General features: G+C 52.5%; 1 protein-coding gene across 1 annotated transcript in view; it reads left to right on the forward strand.

Annotated features, from left to right (window-relative positions):
- The window catches only part of GRIN2D (glutamate ionotropic receptor NMDA type subunit 2D), a 36,922-nt gene that overhangs the window by 7,105 nt on the left and 17,099 nt on the right, over positions 1-12,718 (forward strand). Inside the window, exons 4-11 of the mRNA XM_069457455.1 lie at positions 1,636-2,255; positions 6,036-6,150; positions 6,356-6,567; positions 6,833-7,001; positions 7,599-7,752; positions 10,236-10,361; positions 10,563-10,792; positions 12,013-12,173. Coding sequence (XP_069313556.1) covers positions 1,636-2,255; positions 6,036-6,150; positions 6,356-6,567; positions 6,833-7,001; positions 7,599-7,752; positions 10,236-10,361; positions 10,563-10,792; positions 12,013-12,173 — 1,787 coding nt within the window. The remainder of the gene's footprint in view (positions 1-1,635; positions 2,256-6,035; positions 6,151-6,355; positions 6,568-6,832; positions 7,002-7,598; positions 7,753-10,235; positions 10,362-10,562; positions 10,793-12,012; positions 12,174-12,718) is intronic.

Raw genomic sequence — 12,718 nt, forward strand, 5'->3', positions numbered from 1 at the left:
TAATCCTAGCACTCTGGGAGGCCGAGGTGGGCGGATCGTTTGAGCTCAGGAGTTCGAGACCAGCCTGAGCAAGAGCGAGACCCCACCTCTACTAAAAATAGAAAGAAATTATATGGACAGCTAAAAAAATATATATATAGAAAAAATTAGCCGGGCATGGTGGCGCATGCCTGTAGTCCCAGCTACTCGGGAGGCTGAGACAGGAGGATCGCTTGAGCTCAGGAGTTTGAGGTTGCTGTGAGCTAGGCTGACGCCACGGCACTCACTCTAGCCTGGGCAACAGAGTGAGACTCTGTCTCAAAAAAAAAAAAAAAAAAGGAAGATGGGTTTGTCCGGTGCTCACAGGAGAGGTCGTGACTGAGGACAGGCACCATTGGCATGTCTAGTAAAGTCTAACAGAACTTTCTGCAGTGATGAATATGATAGCCACAAGCTGCATGTGGCTACTGAATGCTTGACATGTGCTTAGTGCAACCAGAGAACTAAATTTCAAATTTTATTTAATTTTAATTAATTTAAAATTGAATAGCTATGTGTGGCTCATGGCTGCCATATTGGATAGTATGGGAAACAGTATTTAAACCGGTGGGTCTGGATGAGATCACCAGGGAGAGGGCAGAAAAGAAAAGAGAACATTAAGGCACTACTATAATGCATTCAGAATTTTGGCTGAGGAAGAGGTTCCAGCCAAGGAGACAGAGGAGGGGACAAGGAGGTAGGAAGAAAACCAAAGAAGGGAAAGTCCACTCAGCAAAGCTATATCTTCCAGCTGGGGGAGTACCTACAGCACCTTCACTGCATGCTGGGAGATGCAGTCTCCCTCACTATGTAGAGAACTGGTCCCTCTCCCCTCTCAGTGCATGCTAGGGGCTGTAGTTCCCTCACTGGATGCTGAGCATATTGATGACAGTGATGATTAGCTGCTGTAACAGATAAACCTCCAAATCTCAGTGGCTCAAACTGATAGAAAGTTGTTTCTCATTTACATAAAATTCAAACAAGGCTGAAAGCTGTGGCTCATGCCTGTAATCCCAGCATTTTGGGGGGCCGAGGTGGGAGGATCGCTTGAGCCCGGGGATTTGAGACCCAGCCTGGACAACACAGTGAGACACCGTCTCTACAAAAAATTTTAAAAATTAGCCAGGTGTGATGTGTGCACCTGTATTCCCCGCTACTCAGGAGGCTGAGGCAGGAAGGATAGCTTGAGCCCTGGAGTTCGAGGCTGCAGTGAGCTATGATTGCACCATTGCACTCCAGCCTGGGCAACAGAGTCAGACCTTGTTACTAAAAAATAAAAAATAAATAAAATCCAAACAGATGTTCCTGATTCAAGGTGCCTGTTATCCATTTGGTGACTCAGGGACTCAGGCTCCTTCCCTCTTGTGGCTCTGTAATCCCCTAGGACTTCAGAGTTCTCTTCTGGGGCTTCTACATTTGCCCTCAGACAGGGAAACGAGTAAGGTGTATGAGGAAGAGTTTTAATGGGTGAGTCTAGAAGACTCAGTCAGGTAGCTGAACCTAACCCCAGATCTAGCCCTGTGCCCCAGGAGGTAAAAGAGACAGGGTTAGTGAACAGCTCACTAGGAGATGAGGTCCCCATGTCAGGAGGCCTGACATCCTCCTCCCTCCGCGCAGGAGAAGGGCTCCACCTTCCTGCAGCTGGGCTCCTCCACCGAGCAACAACTTCAGGTCATCTTTGAGGTGCTGGAGGAGTACGACTGGACGTCCTTTGTAGCAGTGACCACGCGTGCCCCCGGCCATCGCGCCTTCCTGTCCTACATAGAGGTGCTGACTGACGGCAGCCTGGTGGGCTGGGAGCATCGCGGAGCACTGACGCTGGACCCTGGGGCTGGCGAGGCTGTGCTGAGCGCCCAGCTCCGCAGCGTCAGTGCACAGATCCGCCTGCTCTTCTGTGCTCGTGAGGAGGCCGAGCCTGTGTTCCGGGCAGCCGAGGAGGCCGGCCTCACTGGGTCTGGCTACGTCTGGTTTATGGTGGGGCCCCAGCTGGCTGGAGGCGGGGGCTCCGGGGCCCCTGGTGAGCCCCCTCTTCTGCCAGGAGGCTCCCCTCTGCCTTCCGGGCTGTTTGCAGTGCGCTCAGCTGGCTGGCGGGATGACTTGGCCCGGCGTGTGGCAGCTGGTGTGGCTGTAGTGGCCAGAGGTGCCCAGGCCCTGCTGCGTGACTATGGTTTCCTGCCTGAGCTTGGCCATGACTGTCGTGCCCAGAACCGCACCCACCGTGGGGAGAGTCTGCACAGGTGAGTGGGGCTGGGATGGGAGGGGTGTGGAGGGTTTCCAGAGCCTGATTACCTGGAGAACTCACTGGCCAGGTGGCCTCAAATGGGTCGCATCCTGTCTTTGAGCCTCAGTTTTCTTTTCTGTAAAATGGGAGTAATTAGGTCTCTTTTCTGAGGTTAAATCAGGTAATTTGGGAAAAGTACCTGAGATTCAGTGAGTGTATTACTCTATTTCATGACTGTAAGATGTATAATCTTAATGTCTTTGAAATCAAGATGTGTCTTATAATTAATGGCTTATCGTGGTTTAATTGGAAGCACTTTTGCTTTCTTTGTGGTACATAAAAATGGCGGTACATCTTATAATTGATAGATTATATGATCTTCGATTCTGTGAAATACCTAGTTAGAATATGAGCTGAGTTTCAGTAGCAAGAAAGACCCAACCATCCAGCAGCCCAAATGAGGAAACGTTTGTTCCTCTCTCACATAACACTCTAGAGATGATCAGTCCATTTTTTTGGGAGGTTCCTGCTCCATGTGACCATTCAGGGTCCCAGGATCCTCCCACCATGCTGCTCTGTGCATCTCTGCACCGTGGAAGCTGGGTCACGGTCCTGTCTGAATTGTAGCTCGTGAGAACAGGGAAAGAGAGGAAATGGAGAGCAATTTTCTTTTGATTATGTGAGGCAGAAGGGATACATCTCACACCCTGTTGTTGAGAACATAGTCACATGGTTAGTGCTGATTTACTGGTTGTTTACAGTGGCGTCCATTCTGATTGGCTAGTGTCTGTGCTGTACTGATTGCTGGATGTTTGAATATCATTCCTGCTCATGGCCCTGGCGAGCTGCAAGGAAGGCTGGGAAATGTCGACCCTGGCAGGACAGCGGCGTACCCGGCTCACATGCTGTTATTTTAGAAGAAAAGAACAGAGTTTGGTGGAAAACAGCATCTCCACCATGGGAAGCTTTGGGAGGGGGGAAACTGATGAGTTTGGTGACAGAACAGTGGAAGGAGAGGCCTTTAATCCTGAATGAGGATGAAGTGAGTTTGGGTGGGAGGAAATGATGGGTGGGGAAGGAGACCTCAGGGAGGAAAATTGAGAACTGGTGAGTTGGGAATCAGGATCCCAGAACAAGAGGGCGAGAAAAGAATCCCTTGTTCCTAAATACTGAGCACCCGCTAGGAACTAGGGCTCACGCTGGGCACTGGGAACACAGGGATGAATAAGACCATGACTTATTCTTCAAAGAGCACAGGGTCCTGTAGGGCCGGCAGACAGGGATGGGGATAATGACAACACGGCATGACACTTGCAGTAATGGAGGGAGCGCGGACATTGTGGGGGCGCCAGGGAGTACTGTCTAAGCCAGGACATTTTTGGTTGCATTTGGTCTCATTCAAGCTTCCTCAGGGAAAAGGGGGTTTACTGGAAAGACAAACGCACATAGAAATTCAGAAGTCAGGAATTGAAGCTAAGCTGGGAGACAGCTACTCTTTCATCTCTTCCTGATTCTGTCTTTCTTAATTCTTGCCCTCTCTCTGTCTGTCTGTCTGTCTGTCTTTCTCTCTCTGGCTTGCCTCTCCCAGAGGCTGTTTGGTTCTTTACCCAGAATTTGTGCTCCTTCATTATTTTAGCCCTTCCTGGCCACCACCCATCCCTCTAGCTCTCATAGCAAAACATCATCCCAAGAGAGGAAAGGTACTGGCCTCAGTCAGCCTTCCAAACCAGGGTACTCAAGTCACAGGTCAGCTGTGGAGTCTGGAAGGTTTCTAGGAGGAGGCGATATCTAAGCTGAGACCAGAAGGATTAACTGCTCATTCATTAATTTATTCATTGAAAAGCCCTTTATCGAAAGTCTACTATATGCCAACCACTGCTTTAGTGTTCAATAAGGTCCCTGCTTTCACAGAACTTACAGTGTAATAGGGGAGAAAGGCAGTGAACAACCAAGAAAAGAAAGAAGAAAATATCAGCAACTGATAACTTCTGATATGAAAATCGAACAGGGGGAATGGGATAAGAAATGCCCAGGGGACTTGGCTAGGTGGTCAGGAAAGGCCTTTCTGAGCAGGTGAAATTTGGAGGTAAAAAAATGGATAAAAAGAAGGAGCCAAGCATTGGAAGATCTGAGTAAAGGGAGAGTGAACCGCAGGTGCAAAGGCCCTGGGGCTGGAACTGTCTTGTATTCTGTTTTGAGCTGCTATAACTGAATACCATAGACTGGGCAATTTATAAGAAATGGAAGTTTATTGACTCCCAGTTCTGGAGGCTGGGAAGTCCAATGTCAAAATGTCAGCATCTGGTGAGGGCCTTCTTGCTGCATCATGACAGGGCAGAAGGGCAAAGACAGAAGCAGAAAGAGGGAGGTGAGCCCACTCCCACTATAACAGCTTTAGTCCATTCATGAGGGTGCTGGAGTCCTCATGACTTAAACACCTCTTAAAGGTCTCGCTTCCCAATACTATCACAATGGCAGTTACATTTCAGCATGAGTTTTGGAGAGTACAGACACCAAACCATAGCTTGCCTGTTTGGGAGCCTGAAACGCCAGTGTGGCTGCAACATAGAGGGCAAGGGGGATGAAGGTGTGAGCAGGGGACAGAGGGACATGGGGGGGCCCAGCTCATGTAGGGCCTTTAGGCCAGGAGGAGAGGTTTGGACTTGATTCCAGGAATGGTGGGGAGTTCACCAGAAATAGTATTCCAGGCAGAGGGAATAGCATGTGCAAAAGCCCTGAGGGTGAGAAAAACTTGGGCAGATTGGTGGATATTTGAATATCATTCCTGCTCACGGCCCGGGTTCAGAGTGGATGAAAGCAGTAGAATTAGGGGCTGGAGGTGATGAGGCTGGGGGGGTTGGTGAGTGGCACCAGGCCTTCACCATCAATGCCAGGTTGAGAAGCTTGGACTTCGTTCCAGGGCACTGGCTAGCCAGGGGTGGGCTCCGAGCAGGGGAGGGGGGGAATCAGTTTTGGGTGTGGACAGAGCCCTCTGGGGCCAGTTGGGGTACAGACTGGAAGAGAGAGATTGGAGGCTGAAGGCCAAGAAGGAGCCTGGGGTGAGGTCCAGGAGGGCTGTGGGGAGGGAGAGGAGAAGATGGGGCAGGAGGGATGGAGCTGGGGGACTAATGGCCTGGTGGGGGGAATGAGGAGGTGAGGAAGGGTGGTTGGGTGATTGATGTGGTGATTGATGTGGTGATCAACTGGGTGGTTGATGTGAGAGGCAATCAGAGTATGGATGATGTTGCACAGATAAGCTATCTGGGAGTCCAGAGACCTCCCCAGCGCTTCTTCCCAGCACAAGGGACATTTGAGCTGAGTCTCTAAGACACGGAAGAGTTGGTCAGGATGCGAAGGGTGGTATAAGGGTTTTCCAGTAAGATAAAACGAGCACCTGCAAAGGCCTAGAGATAGGAACTCACTTGACATGTCTGAGAGATGCCTTGCATTCAGTGTTGACAGAGCAATAAAAGGGTTTTTGGAAGGGAAGAATTTGAGGGTGGGAAGTGATCAAAGATGGGGCTTCAGAAGCAGGTGGGGCCAGAACACAAAGGGACTCTAGGCCTCAACATCAAGCTTGAGAGTCTGGGACCTTAGCCTGGGGACACTGGCCAGCCAAGGAAGGGTGCTGAATAGGGAAAAGGCATATTTGTGTGTTTGAGATCTCGGAGGTGAAGGAGGAAAGATTCCAGCTAGGGGCTATGGCTGGTCCGTAGAAAGGGGACTTTCTATGCCTTCAGCTGCCAAGGTCCAGCTGACATGTCCCCACATGTCTCCCTCCCTTCCTCCTGGGCAGGTACTTCATGAACATTACCTGGGATAACCGGGATTACTCCTTCAATGAGGATGGTTTCCTGGTGAACCCTTCCCTGGTGGTCATCTCCCTCACCAGAGACAGGACGTGGGAGGTGGTGAGTGGTGGCCCAGACCTCAGCCATGGGACACGGCCTGGGCTCCTGGGTCCTGGGGAAAGACAGGTGTGAAGGAGGGAGGGGTTCCTGGGTCCTGGGGGGAGATGGTGCCTACACTCCTGGGTCTGAGGGAGGAGGGACATGGAGCCCAGGACACACTGGAGAGTCCTCCCAGGAAGCCTGACTCTCCTTCTCTTTGGCCAAGGTGGGCAGCTGGGAGCAGAAGACTCTCCGCCTCAAGTACCCGCTATGGTCCCGCTATGGTCGCTTCCTACAGCCAGTGGATGACACGCAGCACCTCACGGTGGCCACACTTGAGGAGAGACCCTTTGTCATTGTGGAGCCTGCAGATCCCATCAGTGGCACTTGCATCCGAGACTCCGTCCCCTGCCGGAGCCAGCTCAACCGGACCCACAGGTGACAGCCCAAGATCCAGGAGTTCCAGCTTCAAAACCTCTTCTCTTGAAGCCCAGTAATCCTGGCCCCCATCCCTCTCCTCCCTTGGGACCCAGGGCCCACAAGGCCCTCCAGCTTGGCGCGCATAACTCCTTTGGGCCTCATTTTCCCCAGAAAGCGCTAACCCTAGTTTTAGCTGCTGCCTGTCCCTTCCTCCACACCTTTGTCTCAAGGGAGAGTCTAAGGGAGGGGTCCCCAAACTCCCCAAGCCTGGTCGCTTCCGCAGCCCTCCCCCGGATGCCCCTCGCCCGGAGAAGCGGTGCTGCAAGGGCTTCTGCATCGACATTCTGAAGCGGCTGGCGCACACGATCGGCTTCAGCTACGACCTCTACCTGGTCACCAACGGCAAGCACGGGAAGAAGATCGATGGCGTTTGGAACGGCATGATCGGCGAGGTGAGGCGGGCACAGGGTGGGGGAGACGGACCTTCGGGGCAGGGGTCTAGAAGCAGGCACCCTGGGGCCGGGGGCGTGGCCAGAGGCAGGAACGCTTGTCTCAGGGGGCGGGGCCTGGGCGGGGCCACGAGAAGGCCACGCCTTTGGACAAGGGGCGGAGTCAGGAAGCGACGGGGCGGGACCAGGAGAAGGGACTTTGGGAGCAGAGGAGGCGGGACTAGGAGGGCGGAATGCCTAGGGGAAGCTGGTGGGCCCGAGAGTGTCGAGTCTGAGGCTTCAGGAGAACTTGATGGGAGCAGCAGGGTGGGGCTGGGGGCTGCCTCTTCCCAATCCTGCTCCCCGTCTCTCCCCTCCACATTTCCCTGCTCCACTCTGGGTCCCGTCCTCATCCACCCCCCCATCCCTCTTAGCCCTTTCCCATCCAAGTACTAACCCGGCCCACCCTGCTTAGCTTTGGAGATCAGAGGAGATTGGGGCATTCAGGGTGGCATGGCCAAAAACGGCCCTCTCTTTCACCCTGTCACTGGCCTCCTCCCGCGGGCTGGTCTTTGCCCGCCTGATCCAGGTCCCTTCAACCACTCCTCGCCCCCACCCCAGGTGTTCTACCAGCGTGCGGACATGGCCATTGGCTCTCTCACCATCAACGAGGAGCGGTCTGAGATCGTGGACTTCTCTGTTCCCTTCGTAGAGACGGGCATCAGCGTCATGGTGGCGCGCAGCAATGGCACCGTGTCCCCCTCGGCCTTCCTGGGTGAGCTGGGGCCCTAGGTCGGGGAGCCAGCCCTAGGGAAAGCTGGAGCAGGTGCCCCTAACCATGTGGGCCTTGGGGTCACGAAATCTGGGTTCAAATCCCGGTACCATCTGTACTGGCCGTTTTACTCCAGTGAAGTGACATCACTTCTGAGCCTCAGTTTCCTTATTTGCAAGATGGAAGAAATAATGTCCCCTACCAGAAGGAATTTTACCATAAAGCTAAAGAAGCTTGAGCTCAGGAGCCTTCTCTTGCACTGCCTCGCACCTGGTTTTGTATTCATAATGTATTCTTTTTTCTTAAGGAGAGCCCTCCGAATTGCATAAGCCGCAGACCCCACAAAACCCAAGTGTCTGTACCTAGGTATGAGATGAAGAGAATAGATTAGCACAGTCCCGGCACATTGCAAGCACACAAGTCACCCATCAGTGTTTATTAAGCACCTACTAGGTGCCAGGCGCTGGGCACCATGCTGGGAACACAGTGGTGAATGAGGCAGACACAAATTCCTGCCATCCAGGAGCCCTCAGCCTCATGGCCAGGGACAGGAAATAAACCCTTAGGGAGATTTGTAGACAAGATCACTCAGGTGGTGATAAATACCATGAGCAACTGAGGCAGGATGAAGAGCTAGACAGGAATAAGGCTGGTGTGGGTGTGGGTGGGCAGGAGAGGCCCCGTGAGGAGGGGACCCAGCCCTGCATAGGTCTGGCTGGAAAAGCATTCCAGGCAGAGGGAACAGCAAGGGCACAGGGCCAAGGCAGGAACGTGTGTGGAATGTTTGTGAAGCAGCCGTAAGCCTGTGTGATCGGAGGGGGAGTGAGGAGGGCAGGAGGGCTGAGAGGGAGCAGGAAAGATCTTGCAGGGCCTTGGACACAACGGTAGGAAGTTTGCAATTTACTCCTGTTGCAATGGTAAGGCTTTTACTCCGGAAGGTGGCATGGGGATAGATGATCAGATTTATGGTGTCTCTGTGGAAGCAGCAGGCTTGTGAGGAGGCCACTGCAGGAGTCCATGCCAGAGAAAGGATGGGGTGTGCAATAGGAAGGTGGCGGTGGGGGTGAGACAAGTAGACAGAGTCGGGGTATGGGTAGGAAGCTGCCACCAGATGGGCTGGTGTCTTCAAGGTGGATTGGCTAGAGGTCCCATTTCCTGACCTGGAGAAGACAGAAGTGTACATCAGGCCAAGGGCGACAGTTCACATCCATTCCTGCTTGCTCTCTGAAGCCAGAGCAAAGCTCCTGGGAGGCGGGAGGGGCTGGAAGAAGAGACATCTTCCTTTTGTTCTGTGTTCTGTATATATTTCCCTCCGCAATGCCTCCCGTGGCCTCCTCTGTGCACCGAGGTCTCTGCAGGGCCCACTGAGAAGCACCACGTGGGGCCCCGGCTCTCAGGCAGCGCATAGCAGGGGAGTGACAAGGTCTTGTTTATGCCTCACCAAGTTGCCCAGCAGAGGTGACAGGCATGACCCCAGATGCCGCAGTGACAGTCCAGGGTGATGACCTTGTTGTGACAGACGCAGTCCTGGCAGCTCATACTTGGCCCTGGGAGGTTGAATCACCTGGTACGAATCTCAAGGAAATGGTGATTTTGGTTTATTGTCAGCGAGCTCCCAGGGGTGACACCCAGTTATTGAATGTGAGGAGGGGACACATGAATAGAGAGGTTGTCTGATGGACAGTTGAGGGCGGCATCTCTGGCAGGAGAGCTGAAGAGACAAGGCAGAGAGGGTTTGGCTCACGGAGTCAGCTGTGAGTTCTGGTGGTTAAAGCATGGATGCTTGAGACAGTGATCGGGCCAGAGAGGAGAATGGACAAGGTGGAGTGGCAGGGACTTCGTCCTGGGGGTGCTTGGGAGCCCTGGGTGGGCTTTAAGCAGGGGCGGGGTGGGGTCATCTCTGGGCTGTGTGGGGGATGGGCTAGCAGGGAGAAACTGGGGGTCGAGAGGCTGGGCGATGGTCAAGGGAAGAGACAGGGCCTGAGCCGTGCTGGCCATGAGAATAAAGAGGACAGGCCCAAGTAGCACTGGGGCAGGAGCACGGAGCTGGGGACTGACAATCTGTGGCAGGTGAAAGAGAGGGAGTGAGTGAGGCTGGCAAATGGGGATTGGGCCTGTGACTGAGAGGACGGTGGGGCTCCCAAGATGGGGGGCCTAGGAGCTGGTCTGGGCTCAGCCTGTAACGTGATGAATGGCCTGGAGGGATGGCCAGGGGGAGGTGGAGCCTTGGGTTTGGGGCTCAGGAAACATTGAGGAGACAGTTTGTATTTGGTGGTGGAAACCACAGAAATGGTTGTGATGGCACTCTTTGAGGGACACTGCCTCCTAGAGTTCTGGGTGGGCAAATAGTGCTGTCTCGGAGGTGGGAACCATGGAAATGGACAGAGGACAGGGCCAGATCCGGGTTGCACTTCAGTCACACATCCTTGGTCCCCCCAATCCTTCGCTGGGCTGAGCCATGACCACACACCCCTCCTTGTCCCCAGAGCCCTACAGCCCTGCCGTGTGGGTGATGATGTTCGTCATGTGCCTCACCGTGGTCGCTGTCACCGTTTTCATCTTCGAGTACCTCAGTCCCGTGGGCTACAACCGCAGCCTGGCCACGGGAAAGCGTGAGTCCCCTTCCTCAACATCACCCTACCTCAGAGCGGCTGGGCCACAAATAGAACTACATTTCCCAGCAGCCCCTGGGGTGGAGCTATGATCTCTTAAGGCGGTGGGGCCCCAGGGGCCACTGGGAATTGTAGTGCTTCCTGCTCCCTCCTTGAGCAGAAGGGATTTGGGGTCCATGTCCCCGTCCTGGCCCCCTGCAGGCCCTGGCGGCTCAACCTTCACCATTGGGAAATCCATCTGGCTGCTCTGGGCCCTGGTGTTCAATAACTCGGTGCCTGTGGAGAACCCCCGGGGAACCACCAGCAAAATCATGGTGCTGGTGTGGGCCTTCTTCGCCGTCATCTTCCTCGCCAGCTACACAGCCAATCTGGCCGCCTTCATGATCCAGGAGGAGTATGTGGACACCGTGTCTGGGCTCAGTGACCGCAAGGTGTGTGTTGGGGCTGGGAGGCAGCTAGGGTTGGATGTCACAGGGATCTGTATGTGGCAGGTCAGAGGGGATTCCTGGGGTGCGGGGAGTCTCTTCCCATGGAGAATTCCAGAATGGTAGAATGGAATGTTCTGGAAGGAGAAAGGATATGTTTCACCATAAACTATTTAAATATTACTAGGGGAAGATGGTGTCCCCAAATGTTCTAGGGGCAGTCCTGCCAAATGCAGTATTCTAGACCAGTGCTTCTGTCACTCAAACTGTGATGAAGGACTAATGTTTGAAACTTCTAATTCATTGGAAGCCAATGCTTTTGCAAAGGACAACAGAAATGAATGCCAGAAAAGCAAAATAAGATTTAAAACCAAGACATACAAAAGTCAAACCCAAATTTTTATTTATTAGATTCGACAGACATAAAATGATTCCACCACATTGCTCTAAATGCCCACTCTCATTACCCTATATAATACCTGTGTGGAGTTTCAGTCGGGGAGATATTTTATGCGGGTAAAATATTTCCATCTGGATACCCTCCTTTATCTATTTTCATAAACTTTTACTTTATAAACTAAAAAAAAATAAAAATAAAAATAAATGCCCACTCTCCACGTCTGTACTCACCTCACCGCAACCACAGTTTGTTCAGTTGGCGACTAAAGTGGTTAACTCACCAGGTGTCATGACCTATCATAGGGTTGAGAAATCAATTCGATGGGTTGCAATAAGTCTTTTTTTAATGGAATGGAGTGGAATTGAATAGAAAATATGTTGGCTGCATCTTAGGTAATAAGAATGAGTATGGTTTTATGAAACTTTGGTTTTAGTCATATACACCCCTGACATTGAGTCAGCACACACCCGTCTGCTACCTCTGTTGTTAAAATAGCTATTTCTGAATGGATTGGTAAATAGCAACTGTCCCCAACCCCTGCCATGCCAGCCCCTGCGCTGGGGGCCTCCCAAGATCCAGCAAGTTAAGGCTTAATGCATGGCACATCAGCGGCCTCTAGGAGTCTTCTCGTAACCTTTCGGATTACCTATCTGCAACTGTGTGTGCTGGGGTGGGAGTAGAAAAGTGTTTCCTACCGGGGTGAGCAGACCTGAGAAACACATCTGGGACTGGGGTGTCTATCAGATGGCAGGTGTCCCCCAGAATGGGGCATTTGGGTCAGGATGTCCTGGGGAGGGCACCCTAATAACTCCCCATTCTGCCCCAGTTCCAGCGACCCCAGGAGCAGTACCCGCCCCTGAAGTTTGGGACTGTGCCCAATGGGTCCACGGAGAAAAACATCCGCAGCAACTATCCTGATATGCACAGCTACATGGTGCGCTACAACCAACCCCGCGTAGAGGAAGCACTCACTCAGCTCAAGGCAGGGTCAGCGCAGACTTGGGGCTGGGGATGGGGGACTGCTGGGGGTCCTGAGGATGCTCAAAGATGATGAGAGGTCAGGGTTCGTCATCAGCCCCAGAGGTCAGCCCAGGGTGGGTCAGCTTGGAGGGCAGAGGTCATTGAGGGTGGGAGTGGACTCCCCCCTCTAGGAGTAGGGTCCCTGTGATGTTTTCAGGGATGCAGTAGTTGTGGATTGTGAGTCCAAACTGCCAGTGTTCAAATCCTGGCTCTGCCCCTTCTTCACTCTGTGATCTTGAGCAAGATACTCAACAATTCTGAACCTCTGTTTCTCATCTGTAAAATGCGGATAACAAGAGCATCCCCATTATAATGATAACAAGGTCATTATAAGAATTAAACTATTTAATCCATGCAAAACACTTAGAACAGTGCCTGGCACACTGTGGGTGTTTGCTGACATTATTATTTTCATTCTCATTATCATTAGACCTGAACTCACTGGAATGAATGAATACTGGGATTATGTTGTTTTTTATTTTTTTAACATCAGTTTCCCAAATCATAGGGTT

This window comes from Eulemur rufifrons, chromosome 24, assembly GCF_041146395.1.
Source record: "Eulemur rufifrons isolate Redbay chromosome 24, OSU_ERuf_1, whole genome shotgun sequence".
NCBI lineage: Eukaryota > Metazoa > Chordata > Mammalia > Primates > Lemuridae > Eulemur > Eulemur rufifrons.